General features: G+C 50.1%; 1 protein-coding gene across 1 annotated transcript; it reads right to left on the bottom strand.

Annotated features, from left to right (window-relative positions):
• Positions 1-1,096: 1,096 nt before the first annotated feature.
• Positions 1,097-14,778, bottom strand: ZNF555 (zinc finger protein 555). Its single transcript, XM_082736231.1, has 5 exons — positions 14,633-14,778; positions 6,292-6,418; positions 5,499-5,682; positions 1,555-5,096; positions 1,097-1,494 (listed from the first exon to the last, which is right to left on the bottom strand). The coding sequence occupies exons 1-4, from the start codon at positions 14,633-14,635 to the stop codon at positions 3,530-3,532; spliced, it is 1,881 nt and encodes a 626-aa protein (XP_082592357.1). The 5' UTR covers positions 14,636-14,778; the 3' UTR covers positions 1,097-1,494; positions 1,555-3,529.
• Between the last annotated feature and the right edge of the window lie 217 nt (positions 14,779-14,995).

Raw genomic sequence — 14,995 nt, 5'->3', positions numbered from 1 at the left:
GTGGAAGCAGGCTTAGTGTCTACTGATTGATGAATGGAAAAAGAAGATATGGTGTGTGTGTGTGTGTGTGTGTGTGTATACACACACATACATATACATATACATATGTATTTATGTGTAGACATAACAATGGTTGTTCAGCCATAAAAAAGAATGAAATCTTGCCATTTGCAACAAGGATGGAACTAGAGAGTATAATGCTAAGTAAGAGAAAGACAAATGCCGTATGATTTCACTCATAGGTGGAATTTAGGAAACAAAAGCAGAAAAAAAGGAGAAATCAAGAAACAGACTCTTAATTATGGAAAACTGGGGTTACCAGAGGGGAGCGGATGGGGGATGAGTTAAACAGGTGATGGGGATAACGAAGTGCACTTGTGATGAGCACAGGGTGACGTATGAAAGTGCTGAATCACTACACTCTACACCTGAAACTAACATAACACTGTATGTAAACTTTTGGAATTAAAACCTTTTCAAATAATTCCCCTCTTCAGGGGAGATGGGGTATTGGGTGATGGGATTATTAAGGAAGGCACTTGATATAATCAGTATTAGTGTTATATTCAACTGACAAATCACTAAATCCTACCCCTGAAACTAATAATACACTATATGTTAACTAAATGAATTTAAATAAAAAATTTTTTAAAAATTCCCCCCTTCTCAGGGTGCCTGTGTGGCTCACTCAGTTCAATGTCCAACTCTTTGTTTTGGATCAGGTCATGATCTCAGGGGTCATGGGTCAAGCCCTGCGGCAGGCTCTGTGCTCAGGGCATAATCTGCTTGTCTCTCTCCCCCTACCCCAACTGGTACTCTCTCTTGAATAAGTAAAATCTTTTTAAAACTCCCATCTTTTCAATAATGACTGACTGCTGTTTTACCAATTTCAATTAGCTAAATCCAATTATTTCTGCCTTCAACAATCACCAAACACAAGCCCAAATCTGAAAATATATCCTTCCAAACAGCCTCTGGCTGATATATCCTACTGCCCTCCATGTGTTCACTCAAACTGCTTAAATTCAAGGCACCCAATTTTCATTGACTACAAGCGTGTTCTCAGCAGTCTAGGTTATAAAGTTTTGACAAAACAGTTATTTAAGGTTTTATTAACAACGAATAAGAATCAGTTTAATAACAGATGTTTATGTAACAATAAAAATAAATATATGTGACAAAATACCTTAAGTTGTATGCACCTGGAAATACAGACTTGGAACATATGCTTAATAAAATCACAGTTGAGGGTGCCTGGGTGGCTCAGTGGGTTAAGCCTCTGCCTTCAGCTCAGGTCATGATCCCAGGGAGGGGCCTGGAATCGAGTCCCGCAGCATCGGGCTCTCTGCTCAGCAGGGAACCTGCTTCTCCTCATCTCTGTCTGTCTCTCTGCTTACTTGTGATCTCTCTCTCTCTGTCAAATAAATAAATAAAATCTTAAAAAAAAAAAACACACACACAGTTGATCTGGAATCCATAATTGCAATGGAATTTCTTTTCTTTTTTTTTTTTTAAAGATTTTATTTATTTATTTATTTGACAGACAGAGACCACAAGTAGGCAGAGAGGCAGGCAGAGAGAGAGGAGGAAGCAGGCTCCCTGCAGAGCAGAGAGCCCGATTCGGGACTCGATCCCAGGACCCCTGGGATCATAACCTGAGCTGAAGGCAGAGGCTTTAACCCACTGAGCCACCCAGGTGCCCCAACAATGGAATTTCTTAATCTGTTCTCGCAGCACACGATAAAGAGGGTAACATTTGGTAGTGTTATGGGTTGAACTGTCCCCCAAAATCTGTACGTTGAAGTCCTAGTCCCAGTACCTTAGAATGTGACCTTATTTAGAAACAGTGCTATCACACATATAAGTAGAGGCAGAGATACTGAAATCGGGTGAGCCCTAACTTGCTGTGTGTGGCCCCTATAAAAAGAATGCCACGGGAAGAGATAAACACGCATGCATGCAGAAAGCAATGGGAAGATGAGTTACGTTGCCACGAGCCAATGAATTACCAGAAGTTAGGAGAGGCCTGGAACAGAGCCTTCCCTAGCACCTTAAGAGGAAGCAGGGTCCGGCCAATACTCTGATTTTGGACTTCTACCTTCAGAATTGTCAGACCAAAAGTTCTGTTGCCCTAAGTCACTCAGTTGTGGTCCTTTGTTACTGCGGCCCTTAGGAAAGTAATACAGTAAATACATGAGTGATGTGAAAATGCAAGACAGAACTACAAATGATTTTCCTTGAAGATAAAACACAGTATTGTGTTTGAGGACATAAAAAAACATAATAGTTAAGCCCATACGAAGGAACAACATTCAGCTCTCCCAAAATCTAATACATGTAGGTTCTTTTCGTCGCACAAAGGACTAAATGAGCACACTTGAAAATGCAACAGGTTAGCAAAGTCTCAGTGCTGTTTGGCTCTGTAGCAGCATCGTAGCTTTCGTGGCAGAAACAGGACCAGAGAGTCACTAAAAGTACTGAAAATAAGGTGTTCACTAGAAAAATTAGACCTTATACACGAAAGGGAAAATCTAGAGAAAAGGGGGATCATAGCACCTGAGAAGAGCACTAAACTTGAGTCAGAATGAGTGGTCTAGAGAACACATCAGGGTTGGCAGGAATATCCAAATTGTGAGTGCAAGACCATGCAAGTGGATCCTTGATACACAGCTCATGGAGAGACTCATGGAAGCCTACAAAACTCTGAAAAAAATGGGACTCAAGCACACGGCATTTTTTTCATGATACCCTTGACTGGCAGCGCCAAGATCAGGAAAACGGGCTGAGGTCCAAAGCCCTTTTGCATCTCTCACACTTTAACGTGGCTCTAAACACAGAAATGGCTTCTTCACTTCTGTCTTCCAAATCCCATGCCAAGTTAGGCTACTGGTAAATTTGACCACATAATCATAAAGGGAAGGGAAACGTGGTTCCCAACGTTCCCACATTGACAACACAACCCAGAAGACCCACCTCCAATTCTGTATCTTATAGCTCAAGGTCACGGAGTAGCTCTTCAGTTAAAGCCTACTGTCCAATTTCTAGTCACAAGCAAGGACAAAGAGCAAAGAGAAAGGGTTGAAAATAACAATTCCCAGGAGACTATGCTTTTGAAGAACTCTGCATAATAAAAAATCTCTGCAAATTGTTTGTAAAAAAAAAAAAAAAAAAGGCAGTAAGTTCCCTCTGGCCAAAATACATAGATTCTCAGTAAGGCAGAAACTGTATAAGAGGTGATATCCAGTATCTGCCACATTAACTGAGTAAGAAAATCCCAACAAATATGAAAACCCCTTCAAGAATTAAAGAACAAAGAAATTAAAACTACTTACATAATAAAAACACACTTCAAATCCCCATGAGTCCAACAAGCTGCAAAGGTTTATTTATGGAAATGTAGGGAAGAAACACCACCTGCAAAATTTTGAATGACAGCTCACAGAATACTTGGAGAGCTAGTTCTCCCCTAACTGTTCATCTGTAAAAGAACTGGAGATACACGGCCCGTAGGTCCACTCTGATGAGGTTGTCACAAAGGCGGTACCATATTTACAGGCTGGGTAAGATTTCTCTCCTGGTGTGGATTTCCTGACGCATGAGGCTTGATTTCATCGGCGGGAGAGTTTCCCGCATCCCCGAAGTAGTGTCTCTCGGTGGTGTGTATCCTCATGTGTCTTCTTAAGGACGAGGAACAACTGAAGGCTTTCCCACACTCCTTACATTCATAAGGTTTCTCTCCAGTGTGGACTCGCATATGTATTGGCAGAGACGAGGGCCATTTGAAGACTTTCCCACATTCCTTACACTCGTAGGGTTTCTCCGCAGTGTGTGTCCTCACGTGCTGCTGCAAGAGTTCAGGCCAGCTGAAAGCTTTGCCACACTGCTTGCATTCGTAGAGTTTCTCTGCAGTGTGCCTCCTCATATGTTTTTGTAAGGACAGGTGGCAAAAGAACGCTTTCCCACATAGCTTGCACTGATACGGTTTGTCTCCAGGATGCATTCTCACGTGTTCTCGAAAGCAAGCTGACAAGTTGAAGGCTTTCCCACACTGTTTGCATTCATAGGGTTTCTCCCTCATGTGTGTCCTCATGTGTCTTCTTAAGGATATGGGCCAGTTGAAAGTTTTCCCACACTGACTGCATTCGTAAGGTTTCTCTCCGGTGTGCACTCTCATGTGTCCTCGGAAGGACGAGGGATGGCTGAATGCTTTCCCACACTGGCTACATTCATAGGGTTTCTCTCCACCGTGAGTCCTCTCATGTCTTCGGAAGGACTGGGGATAAATGAAGGTTTTCCCACATTGCTTGCATGCATAGGGTTTCTCTCCGGTGTGAATCCTTTCGTGTCTCCGGAAGGACTGCAGGTAAATAAAGGTTTTCCCACACTGTTTACATTCATAGGGCTTCTCTCCCGTGTGCGTTATCATGTGCCTTCGAAATGCGGAGGAGTAACTGAAGGCTTCTCCACATTCCTTACATTTGTGGGGTGTTTCCCCCGTGTGTGAGATCATGTGCCTTCGAAACGTTGAGGAATAGCTGAAGGCTTCCCCACATTCCTTACACTTATAGGGCTTCTCTCCCGTGTGTGTTATCATGTGCCTTCGAAAAGTTGAGGAATAACTGAAAGCTTTCCCACATTCCTTACATTTATAGGGTTTCTCTCCTGTGTGAGTTCTCACATGACTGGTAAGACTGGAAAAGTCGATGAAGGCTTTCCCACACTGTTGACACTCATAAGTCTTCTCGGCAGTATGAATCCTTATGTGCCGGTTGAGGGACGAAGTACGAGGAAAGGTTTTTCCACATAATTTACATGCATAGGTTCTGTCTCCGTTGTGGGTCCTCACATGCATTCGCAGGTGTGACTGACAACTATAGGCCCGCCCGCACTCCGGACACTGATACGGTTTGTGCGCAGTGTGCACGGCGACGTGGCTCTTGAGGAAGGAATGATGCACAGAGACTTTTCCGTACGCACTAGACTCATACTCTTTCACTGCAGCAACAGCCTTCTGATATAGATTACCACTTGGAATCCGACTGGAGCCTTCCCCACAAGGATCGTTACTTTCAGAGAGTTTCTCCACCACGTGATTTCTGTGAAGAATGAGAAGCAGGTTAACACCAACCGTTTGATTAATGATTTCTTGCTATTTACAAGTAAGTATTGGGATCATATTTTCATCAATTTCAGTGGATGTGTAGGCTTTCTACCCTACCTGATAAGGCAGAATAAACAGATATCGCGGAAAAGGATTCAACCATAGGAATTACGAAAACCGTGTTTCTTCAATGTGGCTTTTCCTCCTAATTGTTTTCAACTGAACTATGTTTTTAACCCTCAACATCAACATCGTATTTAAGGAAATCTTTCTATACAAGTCCTGTGAGTAAACAGATTTGATCTAGGCTCCTGTAGGGGTTTCCTTTGCTTTTTCAATCTCATGACATACCGAGAACACACCCGGAACATCACTTTCTCTTGTGAGCACAACTCACCTCAGATGTCTCCCCTGCTTTGTGTGCTGATCTTCAGTACTAAGTTCTTCCCAAATTTTCCCTAAAACAGAGGCCCAGGAATCATTTCTGGTGAACTCTGCTATTTTATGTTCCTTGGACAGTTTATTCCCATAAACATCCTGCTGAGAAACTGACCCACTGGCTTTAAATTGAGTGTCATCATCTGAAAGCAAAAAGGGAACAAGGTTTAAAGAGGGAAGGAACCTGTCGGTCAAAAGGGCACTGAGAAGGTTTAGCTGGGTCAGGACCTCCCCAATAGCAAGTACAAGGGGTCAAGGTGGTAAGCAATCTCATAAGCACAGAATTCTCACATGATTAAATAAATGTCACCAGGCTCCTTAATAACCCATGAAATCTATATTCACTGATGACACACAGGGAGCCATACAGATAGATTCTCCTTCTCACGCAGAAACTACCAGATCTAGCTCTCTGGTGGTTGTGACCCTGTCTGTCTTATGATTACTATACTCCCTTTCCACAGTCCAAATCTTTTTTTTTTTTTAAGATTTTATTTATGTGATAGAGACACAGCAAGAGTGGGAACACAAGCAGAGGGAATGGGAGAGGGAGAAGCAGGCCCCCCACAGAGCAGGGAGTGTGATGCGAGGGTTGAACCTAGGACCCTGGGATCATGACCTGAGCCGAAGGCAGACGCTTAAGGACTGAGCCACCCAGGAGCCCTTCCACAGTTCAAATCTTGAAAAAGGCTTGATGTGCACAAAATGCTTGTTCTCTAAGTGACTAAGTGAAGGAATGAGGTCATTCTTACCCACTGAGGCCAAGTTTTTCAAGTTTTCCAGCATCACCTCTCTGTAGAGCTTCCTCTGAGCAGAATCCAGCAACGCCCACTCCTCCAGGGTGAAGTCCACGGCCACATCCTCAAAGACCACTGAGTCCTACAATACCCAAGAGATGTGCAGAAGGAAAGTTGAGACTCACTGAGCAACCAGATTCGATTCACAGGGAATCCAGATAAGACTCTGTGGTCACCTAAAATCCACTCCATGACTCACTCACCGGATCTCTTACTCTGTCCACACTCACGTCCTCACAAATTTAATAGCTCCACCACCCACGGAACCTATCTTTACACTTTTACAGCAACCAAATCAAGTCTCATTCTTCTTTAACCAAAGGTTTCAGACCACACTGAGAAATCACAGAAATGCTCTGCCCATGAAACTAAGGTTTGCATTTTAAGACCCATGGATCTCTTGTGACACAAACTACTTTGACTCCTTCCCTATTACGGATGACATCACTACGCGCCATGTCAAGCCCCAGGTCAAACCTAGGTGAGGTTTTATGAAATAAGCACAAACTGAAGGACTGGGAACTTTTCCTTCCATTCTCCTCACTAAACCCAAGAGGCTTAATGGGATCCACCTACAGCAGAGCCGGCTAACTACATCATCTTACAGAAGTCCAGGCCATACGCAGACCGTTTCTGCTGGCTCAATGATAAAATTCCTTTGGAAGAAGTCTTGTTAATATATTTGTGTAATACAGGAAAGGGATGGAAAGTTATTGAGAGGTCAGAGCTCAGTAAAGAGGACACAGATGTGAGCACTCCGATGCATGCATTCCCTACACTCCCAACTCTCTGTGCACCTGCCCTACACACATGTGCACGCACACACACACATACACACACACACACAGCACATGTAATACGAGGACAAAACCGGTCTTTCCACCAGAACCACGGAAGAGTATTCTTGCTGACCTTGAGGATAAGGTTAAAATTCTCACCCCGCAAAGGAGTTAACTGAAGTCAAAAATACCTGGCACTGAGTTTGCCCAAGATTATAAAATAATTAAGGATTAGGCAGTGCCTACCCACGCAGGAGCCCCTCCCTCATATCACGTTCCAGCGAGAAGCCGCACCCCCCCTCCATCATCCTGCAGGCCATACTCTCAATTTCTCTCCTTTCCGTGTCCCTCCCCTGTTGGGCACATGAGCATGTCAGCCCTCCCCGCTGCTCCCCGAAGAACACAGGAACCACTGAACTGCATTCTTTCTTTAAACACTGGTTGGGTTTTTTTGTTTGTTTGTTTTAATTCCTTAACCCATGGACATCCATGAGCAGCCAATACTGTCATTCAACATTCTGATGCCAAAATCTACCTATTCAATGGAGTAGGAAATAGGAAAGTAGGAAATCCCAAGGAAACCCCTATCACTAGCCCAGGGACCAACGGGAGGTTCCCGAGTCGGCTGAACCATGCTCTGTAATCTATAGTGCTTCCTCCATGACTCCCCTCATCTACTGTCCAGACCGCGTTACCTCCCAGGCCTGAGCTCTATCCTTAGACAGGACTCCCGGCAAGGCTGGTATCTGGGAACGTGGATTTCAGGCTTCACAGCACCTTGACTGATATCACCCAGTGTCTAAACCTCTGTGCCCATGACATTGTGAATACTGAACCTGCCTTCCTTCTGGAAGTGTGGAGCAGGCGCCCCAGGCACCGCGTGTCTACTGAGCTCCCCCAGCAGACAACATTCCATGTGTTCCCATGACTCGTGGCTGGGTGACTCTGGGTGACTCCGCCAGCAAAGAACTCTTAAAAACTGACGCTTGGTTTCCCTCGGGGCTTTCTCCATATCCTTGTTCCCTTGTGCATCGTTTTATGGTAACAAATCACAGCCATGAATAAAACTAAATCATGGGGATCTGACCAACAGGACACAAGGGTGGTCTTGGAGACACCGATCACAGCTGGCATCGGAGGTGGAATTTGCTAGAACATCCCGACTTGCTGCAATATAGCAAAAGCACTGTTTGGGAAGAGGAGGGGGACCAGGGAGGAGATGGCGGAGATCTGGTGCCCCAGGGGGTAAAAGTCACCTTTTGGGGGGGAAAGGGGCAAGCGGCCGAGCTCCTGTCTGTTGTGAAGCAAGAACTGACATGAGGTAAAAATGGCGGAAACAGACCCAGGAGGCCTGGCGCTAGATCCACCGGCTGCTTCCAGCCATGCTCTCTGAGCAAGAGAAGAGAAAGCACAGCTTTGGTGAGGTCTTTGGTTTTTGTTCATTCCTCCAGGCAGGAAGGGGCCCCCCAAGTTACCAAGGTAAATGACGGATGAGCAAAAAACATATATATTCATATATGTACATATATGAAAAGTTTGCACTGTGTTGGGAGAAAAAGAGTTAAATCAGTTTCTAGAGCTGGAGCAAAACCTGGGGTAAACCAAGGGCCTAGCGGGCAGGGATCCTCTACCCTTTCTTCTCCCTGGTTGCCGCCGGGCTGCCACGCCCTCCCGTAGGCATCCGAGCCGGGATCCTCCTTGGCAGCTGAGATGTCATCCCCGTAAATGCTGATTTAACCCCAGGGCCTCACGGTGGCTTCAACTGTGTCTCCCGAAAAGGTCTCCCTCGGGACCTGTGAATGTGGCCTTTCTTGGAAGAAGGATCTCTGCGTGTGTAACCAAGTGAGGACGAGGCCCTTGGGATAGGCCCCAACCCAAGCCACCTGGCGGCCTTCTCAGAAAACGCCGCGTGAGGCCGGAGACACGCAGGGAAGGTGGCCACGCAAAGGGGCTGCAGAGATGGGAGACGCAGGCATGAACAGAGGCCGGGAGCCACCGAACCTTTGAGACCCAAGGCGCAGGCGCACAGTCCTCCTGCCACCTTGATTTCGGACGTCTCGCCTCCCAAACTCTGAGAGCAAGTTTTTAAGCCACGCTGTGTACGGCAGTGTGTTACGGGAACCGTACAAAACGAACACAGGCTTTAATGAACTTGTGATTAGAACAAAGGGGAAGGGGATTTTTTTTCCCCCTTAAAATGGTTCTCCTTTGTGGCTATCGCACCTGCACGTAGATAAAAGCTGGCACAGGTGTACGTGTGTGATTTCGTAAACGCCAGAGGGACCATCCCGTGGGTAGAGAGAAAAGGTACTGACAGGACCTGGCCTGCTGCTTGGTGCCACCGGTACAGGGGGTGGTATTTAAACTCGAAGCCTTAGAAACAAGCTGAGGTCTCTGCAGCAAATGACTTATTTATTTATTTATTTATTTATTTATTTATTTTTAACGGAGTTTTTACCTCCTGGAGGTTCAAAACAGGAGGGAAACATGAAGAGACAAGCAACCTCCACCCGGAGACACACTCTGGGAACTTTCAGAGCAAGTCTTCAGCTCATCCAAGAGCAATTGTGAAACCCCGTTTCTGCTGACCATCAGACTGACGACTGCCCAGCTGTGGCTCGTGTGGACGCCGACCCGGGACAGCAGGGGCTTGGAACACAACTCGGAACACAACTTTCTGACTGTGCGGTGTCTGGGCTTTGCTGCTACTAAGAAAGGCCCCAGTGATCCGGGGAGCGCTGATCCCCAACTGCCTGAAATTGACGGTAAGCTCACGCCCCCCGGGGCCCACCGTGGGCTGCCTCCGCCTCTGCGCACACCGTACTGAACCGGACGGGACTCTGACTCTGGGAAGACGGCGGAGTTAGGACACTTGGCTGAGGTCCTAGGTGATGAAAACGTCGGGGTGGTCCAGCTGGGTCTCTCATAGTGGCCAGTGAGGAGGGGCTCGTTCCCCAATGAGACCATCCGAAATCGAGCCCTTCGGTCTGCTTCCTTCTGCGCACGTCACCCAGATGCCATCCACACTGGCGAGGTGGGCCGAGTGACGTGGGCACCAAGAGGTCTGACCCTGACCGCCACAGGCAGTCCCTCCGAGTGAGGACCAGACTGAATTACTTAAAACCGGCCACCGTGGGGGCCTGCTGACCGGGCTGCCTCACGCACATCCCACCAGGACACCCTCTTACCCGCGGGAGACGCTCGGGTCGGATACAACCTCCAACCAGAGCTGTGCCCTATGGGAACGGACACCAGTGAAATACAGAAACTGTGACAACGCGGCCCCCTAACATTCTAAGACCTTTACCTTTCTGGTTAATGGGATTTATTGGATGGGGCAAGTCCAGGACCCCTTTAACTGTACAATCAAAATCAATACCTAGCTTGGTCTCACCCAGCTACAAAGGGCACTACAGGTGATGATGTTGCTGTAAGGTCCAAAGGCACAGCACTGTTCAGAAGTGACACCTGAACAGGCCTGAGGGTCCTTATCCTTACGAGGTCCCCCTTCCAAGGTTGGCCTTTGGTTGGTTCACAGGGACGTGGGTTTGGGGAGGCTTCCCACCACGCTGCTAGGTGAGGCCCCTTGTGTCTTTTTCTGCAAACCATGTCTTTTTTTTTTTTTAAGATTTTATTTATTTATTTGACAGAGAGAAATTACAAGTACACTGAGAGGCAGGCAGAGAAAGAGAGAGAGAAGGAAGCAGGCTCCCCGCTGAGCAGAGAGCCCGATGCGGGACTCGATCCCAGGACCCTGAGATCATGACCTGAGCCGAAGGCAGCGGCTCAACCCACTGAGCCACCCAGGCGCCCTGCAAACCATGTCTTGTGCTGAAGACCAGCTTTCCTTCTGGAAGTCTGGAACCCTGGGCCGTGCTGCGCAGAGGGGCTTTTCGGGACCAGCCCCCATTAAAAGACCTGCTAACTGAGTCTCTCAGTAGCTTCCCCGTAGAACACTGCCCACGTGCCGTTGGGCCCGGCTGCCGGGAGAACTCTGCAGAGCCTGCGTGATGCCACCGGAGTGGACCCTTGGAGCTCTGCCCCTGGTCTCCGCAGGACATTTCCCGTCTCCTGACTGTGCCCTGTACCCTCGCGCTGTCATAATCAGAGCCGTGAACATAACTCCGTGCTGGGTCCCAGAGTCCTCCTAATGCACCTGTGAACTGAAAGGTGTTCAAGACTGTTGAACTGTTCATTCGACTGTTTGAGACCGGATGTTTCTGTGCCCCCCAAATTCATGTTAAATGCTAACTTCAATGTGACGGGCCTGGGAGGTGGGGCCTCTGGGGGTGGGGGGATCAGGCCACGAGGGTGCAGCGCTCAGGAATGGGACGAGAGCCCTCACGAGGGCGCACTCGCTCGGCCCGCCACAGGAAGGCACAGTGAGCTGCCGGCCATGAGCCAGGAGGAAGGGCCTCACCAGACACCAAATCAGCAGCATTTTTGTTCTAGCAACCCCCACAGACGGAGGAGACAGGGAAGCACAACACACCCAGCTCGAAACCATCAAATACTTGATCACAATATTAATTTTTTAAATGTGCATTGAGGGGGCGCCGGGGTGGCTCTGTCATAAGTGTCTACCTTCGGCTCAGGTCATAGTCCGGGGATCGAGCCCCGCACCAGGCTCCCTGCTCAGCGGGGAACCTGCCTCCCCCACCCCTCCTGCCGCTCTGCCTGCTTGTGCTGCCAAATAAATAAGTAAAATCTATATTAAAAATGTGCACTGAGAACCCAAAATATGCAAGACTTTGCAAAAAAGCTTTGCGCACATTCGTTTATGTGGGCCTAGGGATGCTGCAAAGCAGATACGCACACAGGTTCAGAGCAGAGGGAACGCAGAACACAGTCCTCGAACACCCGCACTTGGACCCACACCTTACGGTGGTTTTGCTATTGTGACAGCGTCCCCCGCGGTGGTAAGAAGAGACGCGGCCGTCTGCAGGGCAGTGTGGACAGCCCTTGTCCACTTACACCCTCGCGCTCCTGCTCCCAGCAAAGCCGAGTCTCACCCAGGACTGCTCTGTTTGAGGGTCTGACTTCTAGCTCTTTCGTGGGCCAAAATGCATTCAGGCTGCAGGTCACACAGGTCCTCCTACCGGCACTGAACACAACAAAGATTCTGAACCCTGTGGATTTAAATTCTTGGAGGAAAATGATAAATAAGGAAATCAAACATAAGTACTATGAAAAATGTGCCCCAGTAAAGGCACCAGGGGGTCTGTTATATACCTACGTGTGTGTTTGTGCGTTTATCCGTCTGTGTTGTTGCGAACACAGACACAAACAAGTGACCCACTGCAGGGCCGAGTACAGGAGAGCAGAAAGTAGCCGTGTAGGTCGCACTGCAAATGGGTGCTTAAGTGCTCAGAAACACACGTGAGTGCACACATGTAACAACACACCCGCGTGCAGGGAAGTGCACAGGCAGAACTACAAACACGCAGATCAGCCCCTCTGGACTCCACATGCCGGCTACCTCCGGAGAGAGACGGGCCCTGCCCTGGGCATCACGTCAAGTGGGGTTTCTGGTGTGAAAGGTCTGCATCCAGGGTCGGATTTCATCTCACGGAGGATTGCTTTGCAAGGTGTCAACCGTACCAAGGTCATAAGCATGTTCCTGTGCTGATGCTTTATTATAAAATAAAAAACACTGAAATCAATTTATATGATTAACCTGTAATCATCCTAAGATTTGCCAAAAACATGTTTTATAAAATTCAACAGTTATACACAAAAGATCTTCCCGTCGGGAAATGATGGTAACACACATAACACATATAACTGACAAAGGAAAACCAAGCAAAGAAGGTTGAACACAGAACAAAGACTGTATAAATGATACGAAGCTCACGGTTTCCCCGAAAATAATTCGGGAGAAATCAGGTTTGCCCAGCATGTCAGTGTTAGACGATGTTATCCTAGAGATCCGATCAGCACCAGCAGGAAATAACCAAGACACAGTACCAGAGACGGAAACACCTCCCTTGGTGCCTAATTCTGAAAACTGTATATACAGGATGTCACAGAGTAGATCTTTAGTAAGAATTCAGGATAAAACGTTAGGATAAACCCAATTTTATTACTGAATCTTTTAAAATAAATTTTTATTTCAATTTATTCTACATAAATTGAAAAAAAAATTTAATAAATAATTTATTTATTTGACTGAGAGCGCACAAGCCGGGGGAGAGGCAGAGGGAGAGGGAGAAGCGGACTCCGCGCAGAGCAAGGGGCCGATGCGGGGCTCTGACCGCAGGACCCTGCGGGCGCAAGCCAAAGGCAGACGCTTCCCCGACTGAGCCACCAGACCCCCTTCCTCACCTCATTCACAGCCACAGGAAGTTGGGAAACCGTTTTCAAGAAGCTCACGCGTTCCACGGTACAACCCAAACCCCATCAGGATTAAGTACGTAAAATGAAGGCTACGGAGGGACCGGACGGAAACCCCTGCAAACAGCGAGGCGACGCGCGCAAGGAAAACGCAGAGAAGATGCACCGTCTTGGGGGGGGGGGGGGGCGACTGTCACTAAGACAGCAACCCCCCCCCCCACCCGCCGGACCTCGGCCTTCCAGAAAACTCCTCCCCGGCCACCGGCCAGTGCAGCGACGCCTGAAGCCCGGGGTCGCCGAGGACAGCGGACCGGGCTGCCCGACGTCACGAGGCCCCACGTCGCGGCGGCGAACACACTGGCGATTCGGCCACCGACGGCCACCCCCGCCCCGCCCCCGGCTCTGACCACCCAGGACCGACCCCGCGCGCTCGGGGCAAGGGTCCACTCGCCCGCGGCCGCGCCGGGAGGGACGCGCGCTCTCCGGGTCGTCCTCGTCCCCAGCGGGCTTCCCCGGGCGCCCCGGTCGCACGCGCCGCTCCGGGGGGACTGACCCCGCAAACTCGCAAACTCGCTCCGCGCGGGGACGCTGTGAAAACGCCTCACAACCGGCATTCAAGACCTTTCCTCCGTTTCGGAAACCCGCGCCGCCGCGGACGGCAACGTCCGCCCGCGCTCCGCTCGCTAGACGCCGCGCCCCCGAGGCCGCGCTCAGGGAGCTTCTCGAGGGGGCGCGGCCGGACGCGCGTCCGCGGGGTCTCCCGTCCGCGGGGTCTCCGGTCCGCGGGGTCTCCCGTCCGCGGGGTCTCGCCCCGGCGCCCCCGCAGTGCCCCCGGACCAAGGGCGCCGCCCACCCCCCGCGCCGGCCGCGCAGGAGGCCGCCAGGGCCCTGGGCGCAGCGTCCCGCCGGACTCTGGTTCCGGGAGCGAGAACCGGGGTCCCCTGGGGCCGAGGGCCTGCGAGCCCAGGGCCCTGCAGGTCTCGGCGCGCTCCTCGCCCGCCCCCACGCCCCGAGGCTCGCGGAGGAGCCGGCCCAGGACTGAGTCCCCGAGGCCCCAGCCGAGGGCGGAGGCTGGGGTCGGGACCCCCGGGGGCGGGGACCCCCGGGCCCGCGGCCGCAGGAAGCCGGTTCTGGCCGGTGCGAGCCAGACCCTCCCGGTCTCGGCCCGGGCCGCGCTCACTCACCATCTCGCGCCCGGCTCCGAGCCTCCGGGCGTCCTTCCCCCGGGCCGGGCAGGTGAGAGCGGCGCGCCCGGGACACCTGGGGCCGCGCGGAGCAGGTGCGCTGGAGCGCCCTGGCGGGCCCAGAGCCACGTCCACGCGGCCGCCAGCGCGCCCGCCCCCGCGCCTGATTGGACAGTGCTCGGGGACCTCCCTCTCCCCGGGCCTCTGACTGGATAGTTTTCCGAGACCCGCCTCTGGGGCCCCTGATTGGGCAGGGGTCGGACCCAAGCCCCTGATTGGCTAGCTCTCCGGGCACCACCCAGGAGCCCCGGATTGTTCTCCGAGAACCGCCCCTGTCGCTCTGATTGGACAGTTCTCTAAGCC

The sequence above is a fragment of the Mustela nivalis genome (genome assembly GCF_964662115.1).
Source record: "Mustela nivalis genome assembly, chromosome: 1".
Taxonomy (NCBI): domain Eukaryota; kingdom Metazoa; phylum Chordata; class Mammalia; order Carnivora; family Mustelidae; genus Mustela; species Mustela nivalis.
This window is presented reverse-complemented; position numbering and strand designations above follow the sequence as displayed.

Bases quoted from the DNA above. Each gene is read 5' to 3' on its own strand.
- ZNF555 (XM_082736231.1), bottom strand. The intron at 5,683-6,291 runs GTAAGAATGACC...TTTTGCTTTCAG, and splicing joins GAAAAACTTGGCCTCAGTGG to ATGATGACACTCAATTTAAA. The intron at 5,097-5,498 runs GTGAGTTGTGCT...CATTCTTCACAG, and splicing joins AAGCAGGGGAGACATCTGAG to AAATCACGTGGTGGAGAAAC.